This window comes from Pantherophis guttatus, chromosome 2, assembly GCF_059756535.1.
Source record: "Pantherophis guttatus breed Tessera chromosome 2, ASM5975653v1, whole genome shotgun sequence".
In the NCBI taxonomy this organism is placed as follows: domain Eukaryota; kingdom Metazoa; phylum Chordata; class Lepidosauria; order Squamata; family Colubridae; genus Pantherophis; species Pantherophis guttatus.
This window is the reverse complement of record NC_142064.1, coordinates 227,533,967-227,548,871: the sequence shown is the minus strand read 5'-3', so window position 1 is coordinate 227,548,871 and position 14,905 is coordinate 227,533,967. Positions and strand designations below refer to the sequence as shown.

The window sequence follows — 14,905 nt, the reverse complement described above, 5'->3', positions numbered from 1 at the left end:
CGCAAAGCGTGGAATGCCAATGTGGGCGCGGGACCGAGCTCCGAGAGCCTCCCGCCACTCACCCCCAACCCGGGTTGGCCGCGCGTCGGAAGCCCACTCCGTGGGAGGAAGGCTGGTCTTTGGAAGGAGAACCAAGCCAAGGCTCCCCGTCCCTTCTCGCAGCTCCCCTGGCTCCTGCGGCTACTTAGTACGATCCCTCCCCTCCGGCGCCCCGCGGCCAACCGCAGCTCCCGTGGCCGTCTTATCTATTCTAGCCTATCCTCCCTGCCCCTCCAGGGCAGGCGAAAGAGAGACTTCGCGCAACAAAACCGGGGAGATCCTGCCGTCTGGCGCGGCAGCGAGCTCGGTCTGCCGGCTTCGCGCCTTCCTCCTCGCCACCTCGGCCAGCCCCCTCCGCTTGCCCTCCTCCTCCCCCCTCCCCGCACCTCCACTCCTGGCTTTCCTACCGGTCCAAAACACAGATGGAGCACGCGGCGGCCGCCAATGCTTAAGCCGACTCGCTCCGGAGACACCTCGCTTCCTTAGCTGCTCCGTCTGCCCCCTGCACTTCTGGCCTGGCGAGGGGGAGGGTGGGGGGAGCGGGGAGGGAGGGGTGGTGGTGCTCAAGCCTTTCCCCCGGGAGGTAGAGCCCTCCGAGCCTTCTCCACGCCGTTTGGCGGGTTTGACCCTCTGCCGGGATGCCGGGCTGGAGGAAGAATCTAACCCTGTGTCTGCAGAGGATGCAGGAAGAAGGTAAGGGGGGGGGGGGCTCGGCGGAGCCCCTCCGGGGCAAATCCTATCGCTGGAGGGCATGCGTGAAAGTGCTTTGAAGCTGAGCGGGGCGGGGAGGTGTGTATGTGTGTGTTTGGAAGGTGAGGGGGGGGGGTGAGGATGCCGAGAAGAAGGGCGGCGAGTGGGTGGGAGGAAAGAGGACGCCTGCATTGGTCTGTTGGGCTTGGGCCTGGGGCACGCTTTTTTTTTTTTTTTTTAAAAATGCAGGCAGCCTTTGGAGGCTGGTGTTGAGGTTGCTGGATATTGATGGATTTATTTCCAGGGGACGTAAGACAGCAGGGCTTGAGGTTAAGTGAGCAAGAGAAGTCACCTTAAAACAAAACAAAACAAAAAAACCAAAACAAAACACAACAACAACGACTACCGAAATGTGCCTTCCTTTGGTTCTTTGAGTGAACAGAGGGGCCCTTTGGGATTTAACAGAGGTTTGCCCTCTTGTCAAGAGAATGGGAATGGAACTGTTCCGATTTGGCAAGTGAATTGGGGACAAATGAAAGAGAAAAGCCCAAAGCGTTGGTTTTTTTTTTTTTTTTTTGTCAGTCTGGCCAGGCTGGGTTGCCAGGGATGGGTTTCTGCAGTGGCTTAAATAAGGTTCTTGTGAAATGTCACTATAATGGTCCTTATAAGATTTCCTACTTGCTGATGAATAGTTCTTGGAGTTAGGGGGGGAGAGAGAGAGGGAGAGGGTTGGTGTGATCTGCAGAGAGGGATGTCAAATTAACGCTGCACCAGCGGCTCATAAAAGTTTGAGGAAATGTCCCACCAGGTGGCAGAACGTGAAGGAGATTGAAAACCTTCCACGGAGTTGATTTTTCTCCCTGTGTTTAAGAGTGATATGAAGGTAGACTGGAGTCAGGAATGTACTTGGTTTGGGGATTAATTGACAATGCCTCCAATGTTGATCTCTGTGTTTTTATACCTGTGGGCAAAGTGTGTTATTCTTTTGCCTTGGTGTGTCTGAAGATCCTATTGCTAATGCATCTTATTCTTGCCACCAACAGTGTTCTAAAATGTCAATGAAGCTACAGAACTATATTAAGCAAATAAATTGCTCTTGCTCTAGCTAGTCACAAATTCCAGATTGTGTTTTCAACTTTCTATATTCTGTGAGATAGATATCATATCTGTAAATAAATGATTTTAAGTATTTAGGTTTCTGCCACCGTCCTTTTGTTAATAAATGGTTGGTTTTTTTTTAGCATCGTTTGATCATTGTGTTTTCAACTGGCAATTCAGATATTTTATGGAGTGGGATTGTTAATGTTGTTCAAAGATGATCCCTTTGCTTACTGGTTTTAAAATTATTGTACATTGTTTCCAGGGTCATATTACAGCAAAACCTACCATCTCTGATGGCACATTGCAAGAGATACACATTAGTAATTCTGAACCATTGACTGAACTCAATTTGTTACATTCCTTCACTCCCTTCTCCTTTGTTGAACTTTTTTCTATTACTTTATAGATTTTTTTCCCTTTGGGGAGGTTTATACATGTTGCATATATGCACCCAAATTTATACAAGGTGGGGCTTGATAGGAAAACAGATAAGAACTCATTTGTGTTGGACTGAAGATGCACTACAGAACTCTTCTCTAATTGTTAGAAATATTGAATTGAAGAACTAGAAGAACAGCAGATATTGCTTATTTTTATTCCCAGCCTCTGAGAATATGAAGAAACATCATATTGTGATATTGTAGATATGATAGGTAGAGAATATGATAGAAACATTGCACTGCTAAACGCTTTAGAACTATCGCCTGGCTGTTTTTTTGTTTTTGTTTTTACTGAAACTTTGATGATGTGGCTCTATACTGGCTACTGTCAGAGACTAAATAAAACCTGGGTTAAAGAAATCACAGAGCTGATAAAACATGGCAATTTCTACATGATTATCTCTGTTTCACTTGAGAACATTGACCTGATAAAAGAACATGTTAGCATTTAACCAAATTTCTTATCATTTCTAATATATAACTGTATGAAACCAATGAGACATTTCATGCACAATAAGTTCCTGAGCTTAGAGGCTCATTAAGATTCCCTGAGAATTAAAAAGCAATCTGGTCAGTGTTTAGGTGATATACTGATGTGCTGAATATCTTGTAGTGGTGTGTTGAATTGGACCCAATTCAATTTGAACATTCAGATCAATTGGGAATATTGATCTAATTCTGAGTCCAATTAGATTCAGACTGATTGGATTATGCACAGGCATGGAAAACAAATTAGTCTGAATCAATCAAAATGAATTTGGAACATCAGATATACACTCTGGCATAGTAACTACAAAAGGGATTTCCCTTCTCACCACCTAAACTGCTATTTTCTCTCTCTTTTTTCACAAAGAACAAAAACACTAAGCAATAATATTCCTGTACAACAGACCATGACAGTGTTTTTCCACTGGGAAAACAAGAGGCAGCTCATCAAATATCACACTGCATCTGGACTCCAAGAAAACTTTACAATAGTATTGTAAACTCTAATATTAAGAGAGAAACTGTACTTGTTATAGTTCTTCCCAATTCATATATGTGTGTGTATTTTTGCCTGTGCCTATTCTCTTAGTATAATTCAGAAAACATGGCCTTTCCAGTTTAATGAACTAGGATTTGGAGACATAAGCCTTACTAGCACTATGTTAAATTGATTAAATATAATATAGATAATTATTCCCCAATAGTAAATATAGGAAATAAATTCCATCTAATAGCAAATACGTGGGGAATACATTCCAGTAAATATGTGGGTAGGAACAAGAAGGATCTTGAGTGGTCCTCATTGCTAGGAAGGGAGCAATCAGAACTGTCTGATTCCATAAGAGACCACCGCATCCAGAGCAAAAATGTTCCATAGATCAGGAGTGTCTTAGTCACTGCCTTAAAAATGTCCTGTAAGGCAAGTCAATTTTGTTAACACCCTCATCCTGCCTCCGTCATAAAGTCATAAAGTTGAGGTTTAAGAACCTGTTTAAGGCAGAGGAAAGATTTAGATTATTGTTCAGCCTTGTAGCTACTCAGCTACAATAGTTCTCAGGAGGTTGCATGCATGAAATATGCAGATGCAATTTTTCATTCAGGAAAACATTCAGGCTTTGGTTGGTCAGCGCAAGACATTTTGTGACAACTGACCCCAGTTTCTGCTGAGCAGGTTAGTAGCAGGGCACCAGACCCACATGCTTTCATGCTTATACACATCGTTCTTATTTTTATGAGTATTGAACAATGTGCCTATCCATCCTTTTCCAACCAAACATTTAGGACATCCCTGCGATTATTTCACTTCAGAAAAAGAAAGAAAGGAAATGTATATTTTGTATATATATGTATATACATATATGTATATATTCCTCCCTTTAAAAGGGGGAAAAAAAGAGGAGAGCAATTTCTTAAGTTTGTGAATAACTTTCTCTGCATGAATCAGCTGGAAAAGAAGTGTGCCAGAGTGCTCAAAGGTAGAGATGGCACAGGCTAGGATTGGTGCTGCATTGTGCCTTTCCTTCTGCTGTGCTTCTCCAGTTTATATTGCTCTGTGATGGTTACCTAGGAAACAGATGTAGGAGTATACAGTGGAATTTCATTGGCTGCATCATTAGACTGACTGTGAGATATGTGGGCCGAATTGGAAGTCTGAGCCAGTGAAGCCTTGAGATTGTTTTGAGTTGTAAGATGAAACAGTGCTATTCAATCTTTAATAAGGTGCAGAACCTACTTGATTTTTTTAAAAGTACAAACCATGTCATACATTAAGAGGTCAGATTATAATGAGAGAATTTCAGATGAATTAAGTGCTTATAAAGCAGGTTTCATGCTTGGTTCTGACAGAAAATTGCTTATCACTTAAAGTTTTTTTTATTAAAAAAAAACTAATTCTAGTATTAAAGAATACTCTATGAATTGGATCCCAGTTATTCCCAATGCCCGCTCCTGTTATTTATACATTTCTTTATTTACATCTTATGTTTATTTATTTTTATGTAACAGGAATTTTATGTAAAAGGAATTTTACATGTGAGCAGTTGCTGCAAATTAAAATAGTACTGCAGATTTACTAGAAAACTTGGGTTGAAGGAAGATTCAGTCTTGTTAACATTTTGTAGGGATCGTAACCATGTTAGTTAACATAAGTAGAGCCATGCTGAATCAAAGCAAAGTTCTTTTTAATTCAGCCTCACTTTTCCTCAGTGGGCAACAAATGCCTCTTGGGAAGTTCACAAGAAGGTTATGAAAGAGAACAGCAGTGTCCTCAGACATTTGACTACTGGAATCAATCTCATTCAAAAAATATCTAAGGTAGTAACCGTCAATATATCTTGGAGTGTCAGTACTGTTGTTCCTATATATAGTTCTACTGCATGAAGGAATAATTCCTTTGGTTTTTCATGAATTCCCCACATTCAGCTTCATTGACTGGCTACAGGTTCTATTTATTTTGTGTTAGATATCTCCAAGAGCTCAAGACAATATACATTGGAATCATCCTTTACTTTACACTAGCAGAGACAACTCTGTGAAGTAGGTTGGTCTAAGAGTGTAATTGACCCATTGTCACACTATGTTTCCATGGCTGAGTGCCAGTTTGAAGTAGTGGTTAGAGATTGTGGGTTGTAATCCTGCCTTAGACATGAAGTCAGTTGGGCAACCTTGGGCCAGTTACTCTCTCTCAGCCCTAGGAAGGAGGCAAGGACAACCTGATTTGAAGGTGTGTGTACACAAGCACATGCATGCGTCCACATACACAGAGCTCCTAAAATATCATACTATACCATTTTTACTACAGAGTATGAAAAGCATTTCTCACTTTATCATGTCTACACGAAGGAATTACATGAGTAATAAATGCAATATTTGGACAAAGCATTATAAATAAAGAATATCATATACTATGTTGCCTTGTAGCCACATAATCATTATAGGGTAAACTGAAAGCTTTATTAGATTATGGTTATGATAAATCCAATCTGATCATTAAGCGAAGTTTTTGGGTAGATTATAAATATTTAACGTTTCTTTAAAAAATAAAAACAGTAAAATAATAAAAACAATAAAAATGGCATCTGAGTGACAGCACTGTTTAGGATTTTGCCAGGAGCCTTAGCCAGGCTATGCTGTAATGAATCATAATATCTTTTTGAAATTTTCCTAGAAAACCTGAAGTTGGTGGCCAGATGGACATGGAGGAGTAAGTGAGGAAGAAAAAAAAAAAAGAAGAGGAAAGAGCTTGATGAATTAATGTTAGAGGAATTATTATTCACTGTAATTTTGGGAGGCATTTAACATACTAATTAGAATGTGACATTGTTGGGATTTGCTCTGCTGGCTATGAAGGCTATAGGTCAAGGGTGTCAAACTCGCAGCCCATGGGCTGGATGCATCATGTGCTGGCCATGCCCACCCCTGGTTTAATGAAGGGGGGGGAGTCGCAATACTTTACGTGACATCAACATGATGCCACGAGTTTGACACCCCTGCTATAGGTGAAAGAGGGTAGTATATTCAGGGCAATAGTTTCTTTGATTGCATGGAAGGTACATTCTGAAGGAGGGATAGGCTATTAGGAAGTACTGAGCTAGGGAGGGGGTATCATAATGGGACAAATATATGTAATGGAATATATTAATGATCTTGAGGAAAGAGAAGGAGAGATGTTGCCTAGGAAATAATAAGATAAGAGGGGCAGGATTCTGCAATCACTTAATAGTCACAGAAAGAAACTGATAAAAGACCTGCCCTTAATGGACCAGGCAGTTAAAATTGGTGGGCAGGAAGTTTGTACTTCCAGTTTGGCAAGATTCTATTAATGTAGCCTTGCAATAAAGTAGAATTAGATCATCTAGTCCTATTTCCTGTTTGCTTTATATGGGAGGGGCAACAGCATCCGAAATTAAGGGTCAGAGAGTTTGCCTATCCCTCTATGGTGCTTTGTTTCCAACTTAATGGAAACACTCTTGCGTTTTCTCTTTTCTCCTGTTGAATTCTGGGTAATTACTAAGAACCATCTTCTGGGTGATTTGATTCCCAGTAGTAAGGTAGAGTGGTTTGTGTAATAGAGATCTGAAATATGGGTGATATAACCTAGGTCTCCTTTCCTGGTCCAAAATGTGAAAGGCCAAGAATTTAGTGTGTGCTTGACTAGAGCTGAGAAAGCAAGATAAGCTGGGAATTCTGCTGGTGTTCTATGAGCTGGTGTACCATGAGCGACTACCAAACAGTTTTTCTCTGTCTTGAATGATATTGGAGGTTGTATTGTGAGTCTTGAAAGTTTTAGTTTACAATCTATTTTATTCATGCAGTCTTAGTTCCTGATCTGATCTGAAAGACAATACAATCTTTCAGAACTGGTCAGGAATGCATGACAACCACAACACCTTGGACCTGTCTCAGACATTTACCCTCACTTATCCAGTGGGCTATCCTGTAGACCAGGTCTTTGGCAATGATAATGATGATCTTTGGTTGTGGGGAGACAGAAGTGATTCCTTTGTCATGGATATCTCACCATCTGGCCTTTGCAGTGTTTGGTTTCATCCCTTCCTTATAGTGGCAGTGGCCAGTTTTGAAGGCCTATTCCTACATCATCTGAATCTGGTAGAATTCCAAAATCTGTTTGATGGTGCACTGAACCTTTGGATAATGCCTTGTGGGCTGACTAGAATTGACTGCTGACTCCCAAGCCTGTCTATATCTGTCTATATAGTTGAATTACAGAATTTATTTTAATTTTATTCACTGGTCAGAGACACTTATTGAGATGGACAGTCATACAAACGAAGGGAGGGACGAGGGAAGGAAGGAAGCAATTTTGTGTACCAGGAAGGAAACTTGCCTAGAAACAGCTACTGTATTACTAATGCCTTTTCCCTCCTTGAAACAGTTCAGTTCCTTTTTTCATTGTGTGTTTTAAGAAGAGTCCAAAAATCCATTTTGTTTCATAGCTTTTTAACATAGAAGCAATGATTTAATCTGCTGCCAGATTTCTAGTGTTGATGCCATGTGTTCTGGGTGGTTCTTTGATTACTTATTGTTTGATGCTGTGATATTGTATATTTTATGATTTTGTCTTGTTTTATGATGCTGTTCTTTTTGTCTCAGAGTTTCTCTTCAGAGTTCTGATTGTTATTTATTGAAATAGTTGCTAAGGGCTGGCTTTATGTGAAGTATATAAATGAGCAACATAAATAAATACATAATGTATTTATATAATTGTTTGGGAAAACGATATAAAATCCAGTATTCCAGTGAAGAGGAGGCACTTGCATCTCTCTATCTCTATCTCTCTCCATACACACACACACATGCACATACACATACATACACATATACATACATACACATACTGAACTTTGGAACAGTTTTGCAATTTTACACATCCTGCCAAAATATTGAATAAAATAATTCAATAATTAAATTATGCAATTAAAAATTAGTGTAGTCAATCACAGTACTGATCCTCTTTTCTCCCTCCATGTCCCTTTCTGGAGTTTTCTTTCTGCAGAAGTCCTGGGCACAAATGTATCAAATTTTGTAGGTACTGTGAGTCATTGTGTCTTTCGAAATGTAAAAGAGTAAATACCCTTTAGTCCTTCTTCAGGTTTTCTACAATTCTGCTTCATTTCTTCTGTCTTCGGAATATGTCAGAATAAGGCCTAGATTTAGGATTCTGCCAAATTCAGGGCAAATTCTATATTATTTACGTATTTATGACACAGGTAGTTTCTACCCTGTTTGTGTAGATATTACATGAAAATTGTAGTTGTAATAAATACATCTGTATACATCTTAAATTCTGTATACAATTTAAATTCTAGTATTTGGGTTTAACTGGTTTGGTTGATCAGCTGCTTATTCATTCAGGGACTTTAATGACTTCTTTTTATCGCTTACCCTGAAGGCTCACCTGGGTGTTATAAAGTAGCACATTACTATTAGCATGCCAGCCAATAATTAGCTGGCTTGCTTTTAACCAGCCAATCCATTAATTAACTGAATCAAATAAATTGTACCATATCTCAACACAAGGGTTATATGGAGAACATTTATAAAGACAAGTTTCTTTTGATTGAATAACAGGATCTCTCCAATCTTGGGGGCTCTTTTGTGTTTTTGCTTACTGAATGCAATTTGTGGATGAGGAGAAGCCAAAAGATGTTGGATAGGATTGGCTCATACATAGTAATAAGATGCAGTTCCAATATATTTGCCCATGGAACTGTATCCCAATTACTTTGGAAATCAGTGATTCCCTAATGGGTTTGGGTACATATGTTGAGTATAGGATGGGCAGGGCAAATATGGTTGACAATTCCTTTTCCCTGGAGGAAGTTTATGTGGGGCCTGATTTTTTTAAAAAAGTAGACCTTAATACAAAACTCATAAATAAAGCATGAGCGAATCAGGTATGGAAGGGGTACAGTTTACATGTAGGGGAACACCAGATGCCTTAGGCCTGCTATACCATTTTTGAGCCCTTACATGTTCAGACTGAAGCCTTGAGTAGGGATTTTTTAAAATTCCAGTCCCTCATTTCAGTATTGGTTTGTCTGAGAAAGAATCATTCACAGAACGGTTAAGAATGTTCAGGCTACTGTTCGTTGTCAATTCTAATTATACAGGCCACTGCTGTTTGAACAAAGTGTTAAAATGGAGAACCTGACCTTCAGTTACATATTCACTTTGTGGTGTAGAATAACAATGGCTTAAAAGTCAAAGCTGGAATGTTCATTCATTAAAATGATAGGACAGCAAAAACAAATCAGATTCTGAAGGGTTTTCCCTACATTTCATTAAAATATAAAGAAAACGGGGTGCAAGTGGAACTGTGGGGCTAATTGGATCTCTGATCTCTTGGTAGTCAGGATTTCACACACACAGATGTACTCTGTCTGTCTGTCTGTATCTATATCTGCCTGTCTGCCTGCCTGCCTGCCTGCCTGTCTGTCTATCCATCCACCCACCCACCCACCCACCCACCCACCTACCTACCTACCTACCTACCTACCTACCTACCTACCTACCTACCTACCTAACTACCTTCCTTGTTGTAGGGGGTAGGGAGGGGGTTATTGAGCTTTATATTGGGTTTTTATTTTTGTAAGTCACCCGGAATTACAGTGAGTGATTTGGGTGGCTAAATAAATAAATGTTACTTTATATTTATTATAGTAACATCATGTTTGTTGCCAAGAGGCTTCTTCCCTGGTGCTTTGGAAAATGTCCATGTGATTCTGCAACATTGCTTCTTTCCATATTTACTCCAGGAAGAAGCCTGATCTTGCTATAGTTGTTGCAAACTGTGTAAACAAAAGTGGAAGAGCATTTCTGACCACTTTTAATTTATGTTAATTAAATTGTGTGAATAAGGTTATTTTCCATGTGTTTAATAAACTTTATCTTTTATTAAGTTAAGGTTCAAGATTTAGTGATGTATTTTAGAGGAGGTCTGGGGGCCACATAAAGCCCTAGACTGAGCCTAAGATTGAAGGAAAAAGCCCTGTAATTGGAATTTTTTGGAAGGGAATAAAACTTCCATAGTTCAAGAAAAATGATATTTTTGTGCTTGCAAAAGAATTAAACTTGTTTCATTTCCCCCATATTTCATGTTCCAGCTGGGGATGGATGGATGGATGGATGGATGGATGGATGGATAGACATCTTCAAATTGTAGGTTTTATACAGATTCCCATTTCACCCATTATTTTTCCTTTATTAACATTATAAGTTTTGGGCAGCCTGCAATTATCAAATTTGGATCAATAGCCAGAACTGTGTTTGATTTCAGCAAATATCAATAATTCCAATGACAGGGCTTAAATTGCAGCCTTTCTTCAGGAATTCTTTCAGCTCCTTGATGCAGTTCATTCCAGGTATTCTGCATTCTCTCTTCACTAGGCAAGCTGATAGACACCAGAAACAATGTCTGAAGTTCAAATACTTTTTATGAATCAGAATATGATTATATTCATATAATAATGAGAAACTATTAGAGATCTCTGACAACTCAGTAGCTTTCTTGCAGCTGGCAAGAAAAAACAATGTTATGATGAAGAAATTAACTGCCCCTTAAAAGCTACAGGAAAATGTCTCATATTGGCAGAAATTATCCTTTAATAATATACATTTTGTGCAGGGCTTCAAAGTATTTGAGGTTTTTTATTTCAGTTTGAAACTTGTACAAACCTTGATATACTTTTGACTGAAGACACTGGAAATTCTTATGTTTATTTGGCTTATGATACTGTCCTTTGGACAATGGTGGTAGGTACTAATTAAATGTTTTAATTATGAGAATGGTTTTTTTCCCCAGTTCATCTTACCAATAGAAGAAAAATTCAGGTGATATCAGACAACTTCCACATCAACCAAAGAATGAATATTAATTAGACAAAGTGCTTAGCCAATATTAGTTGGTCTTGAAAAACTAAGGAAGGCGGTTAAGACTTAGATGGGAGACCACCAGGAAATATCAGGGATAAAATGGGATTTAAAAAAAGATATGAAGAGTATCCTATGGATATTTCCGTGAAATCTCCAGAATTCAAACTCAATCAAAAGAGGACTTGATTTTGAACGGTTCTTTTAAAATTCATTTTGGAAATATTTCAGATCAAATTATGCCAGCAACTGCCTTTAAATTACTTTTTAAAAAATCTTTATTATGGTGAAGTGGCTTATGGGTTCTGTTTCTATTGGCTTTTTTTCTTCAGAGCCTGTCTCAGTCACCCTGAAGTTTTCTGGGCAGCATCTACTTCCCAATCAGAAAGAAAGTCTCCTTGGGACTTCCTTGGGAACTAAGGGAAATGGGAACCAGTGGGACTGCAGACATCTAGAGATCAGTATTCTGACCTAGGCTCTCTTAAAAAGCAGGAAGCAGGAATTGGCCATGGCAAAACCTCTTTTATTTACACGACTGTGAATTACTTTCATTCACAGTCAGCAAGGTTTGTCCAAACAGTTTTTCAAAGGAATATTTATCAACACACTTTATCTCATTTGGCAAGCTGCCACGTAACTTGTTTCCAAACACAGAGTAAGGCAAAACTTGGCACAGAGTCTCTTAGAGTCATGAACAGAACTTTCCACTCTTGAAACTACCGAACGAATGAATTGTTTCCTGCAAAAGCCCCCTCCCCATTCTCTCCTCTTTTGTTTCCTATGGGAGGGGCCAATCATCTCCAAGGTGTGGCTTTACTCCCAAGTCAACCCTGCTTTCTGAGTTGTTCTTGTCTTCTGGCAGCTCTGCAGATGCGCACACTGAGAATAGGCTCCAGCTATTCCTCTGCCTCACTGCTGTCTATCTCCCTCTCAGCCTCTGATGCAGAGCCCTCGTCTGAACTTTCCCCAGCCCCCAGGACTGGCCCATGTTCCTCCCCAATCTCTCACTGTCTGACTCTGCTGCCAGCTCCACTGGCTGCCTGCGGGCCACAACAATGAGGGCCCTTCATCTCCCTATAATCATTTCACTTAAATATCTGCCCTTCTTCAGAAGAAAAATAAAATCCAAGTCAAATTATTATTCATTAAAAGCAGTTAAGAAAGTGGTATTTTCCCATAGAGTACTAAAGTTCATTGATCTTCCTTTAAGAAGGATAACACACTTGAGTTCCCAGGTGGATCCAGGATGGGCCCAGAAGAATTGATTAGTTCTGGGGAGTCTATTACGTTTAGAGTTTACTTAAGAGTTTGTCAGCTGTGGGATTTTTCCTGCAACAGAACCACTTACAGTTAACCAAATTTCAATACATTAAGAACCTTCTGAATTGCTTTCTTTAATGTATATCACTTATTGAAAGTTCACAAGAATGAAACATTAAAAAAAAAACATATTCTGCTGACTTATCTTCTAAAAGTGCCAGAAACTTTTAGGGAACCATTTCATTAACATATTAATGTAAACAATCTGAAAGCACTTTATATCACCTCTGGTAGAAATGTCAGAAAGCTGAGATTTACTGGAATCACAATGTGTATTTTAACTCAGAGAATTCTTAAACTGAGTATACAGCTGAAGCCAGAGGCTTTTCTTTTAGGTTTGATGGAAAAACAGATTTGAAAACAGATCCATGGAACTTTGTCCTTTAATATAACAACAAACACAAGACTTCTCTATTTGCTGAGATGGAAGGACTCACATATACCCACAATGGAAGAATGGATGGTGAACTTAATGGAGTTGGCAGAGATGGTGAAATTGACTGTTTTGATTAAAGAAAAGACTTTGTCTAGCTTCATTTTGATTTGGAAGCTACTATTGGATTTTTTTATTGAAACTGAAAGAAATGAAATTATAACATTGGGTTTTGATGGTTAGATATTGTTTGTAATGATAGAAGTACTATTAGTTATGATTTATTCCAGTTCAAAGGGTTATTGGTTTGTAGCTTTTTATCTGTAGTGAAAAAAGTTGGACATTATTTTTTCTGTAACTTTTTTCCCTTTTTGTTTCCTAATTATTTTTCTTACCCTCTTGCCTCTTTATTTTAAATTTTTTTTTCCTTCAGTTTTTTTGTATTTTATACAAAATTCAATAAAGTTTTGGAATCTAAACACATGTATTTCAGTGATATTTAAAGTTGCATTAACACATGTTTTGGTAAGTCAAAAAATATGTGCCTGGATGTCGAATTTGTAATATAAATCCCTCTGGAAAAGTCAAAGAAAGTTGAGTTTAATACGTAACAATAAGGTCTCTGGGGAGATATATGCCTCATAAGGTCAGTTGAAAGTTTAATTTCAAATAGTGTGTATGAAAGCATCTATCCTCTATAACTTAAAGGATCCAATTTGGATTGGTCACTGGGACCAGAGGTTTAGTCTTCTGAGCTTTTGGACTTGTGCTGGAGCCCATCTTCAAGGAACTTCTCTCTAGCCAGAGAGAAGTTCCTTGAAGATGGCCTCCAGAATGAATCCAAAATCTCGGAAAGCAAAACTTCTGTTCCCAGTGACCGACCCAGATTGGATCCTGCAACATTATCCTGGGACACGTATATTAGCTTTCATACGTAACTTAGACTTACAGCTTGTATTTGCTTCATCAAAAAGAATGAAAAATCTAAAAATCTTCCCACTGAAAAAGGATGAAAGACAGTGGCTTTTACAACCAGTAATGCAGTATCAGTAGCAGTTGATGGAAGGCGAATGATGATAAAAGAAAACTGTATTGGAATATACCTATGTGCTTTCTCTCTGTGTGTATACACACATATATACACAAGCAAAATCATGCTCTTTCAAATACTAATGTTTCAGAGCCTGAGGCTGAAGGGGTGTGTGTGTGTGTGTGTGTGTGTGTGTGTGTGTGTGTGTGTGTGAATATATCAAATTTAATTACAGTGCTGAAGCAGCACATTGTTTTGGAGGTTTAGAGGTTTAGAATTATGGGTTGCTGAGATTCCAATGGCCAGATAATACTACATTGTAAAGATAAATAGAAAATATGATTCCCAGAGTATGGATCCTTATGAAGACAAATCAGTACCATCCCTTCATGGAAGGCAATATTGTAATCCCAGTCTTGGAAGAATCTAAAGCTTTGTAGAAAAATGAAAAACTTTTAGGGAAAATGCTTTGACAGGGGAAAGGTGGTAGAATCCCAAAATAGCTTAATGAAGCCTGGGTATCCTTAAATTTGGATTTAAGGATATGAGGTTTTCATCCAAAAGCTTTGCATTAACCTTAGGGATTTGGCCAGGTACTTTTAGGATAGGTAATACTGGGCCAGATGCACTATTAAACTTTCTTGCCAGGATCATGTGAAATAATGCTGGAAAAGGCTCTTCTTTTACTTCCTTTGCTTCTTGTAGTTGAATTCTCATTCTAAGCAGGCTGCTCTTCTTTTTCTGCCCATAAGAAGAGGAAAAGTTACTAGAAAGCGAAACATTTTATGATGCCTCACATCTAGGAAAGCACCGAAGCCAGATATTTATTTTATTTCATAAGTCTAGGAATCTCACCTTCCGCTTGGCAGACATCCTAGCACACATTAAAGAAAAACATCCATTAAAATAAATACAGCAGTGTGGGCATAATAAAATCAAATCTGAGAGCTACAAATGACAAAAATGATCTAACCATGCCCGAGGAAAGTCCGATGAAGTAAAAGAGCATTTACTGACCACTGAGGGAACCAGCTT

General features: G+C 39.0%; 1 protein-coding gene and 1 long non-coding RNA gene across 2 annotated transcripts in view; both read left to right on the top strand.

Annotated features, from left to right (window-relative positions):
• Window positions 1-462: 462 nt before the first annotated feature.
• GRIP2 (glutamate receptor interacting protein 2) overlaps window positions 463-14,905 on the top strand; it is a 507,637-nt gene continuing 493,194 nt past the window's right edge. The window contains exon 1 of the mRNA XM_034431563.3: window positions 463-732. Within this exon, the coding sequence (XP_034287454.2) occupies window positions 678-732 (55 nt within the window). The 5' untranslated portion in view covers window positions 463-677. The remainder of the gene's footprint in view (window positions 733-14,905) is intronic.
• Window positions 5,019-13,313, top strand: LOC117673887 (uncharacterized). Its single transcript, XR_004593600.2, has 3 exons — window positions 5,019-5,069; window positions 5,923-6,010; window positions 12,803-13,313. It is a non-coding gene; the product is annotated as an uncharacterized LOC117673887 (long non-coding RNA).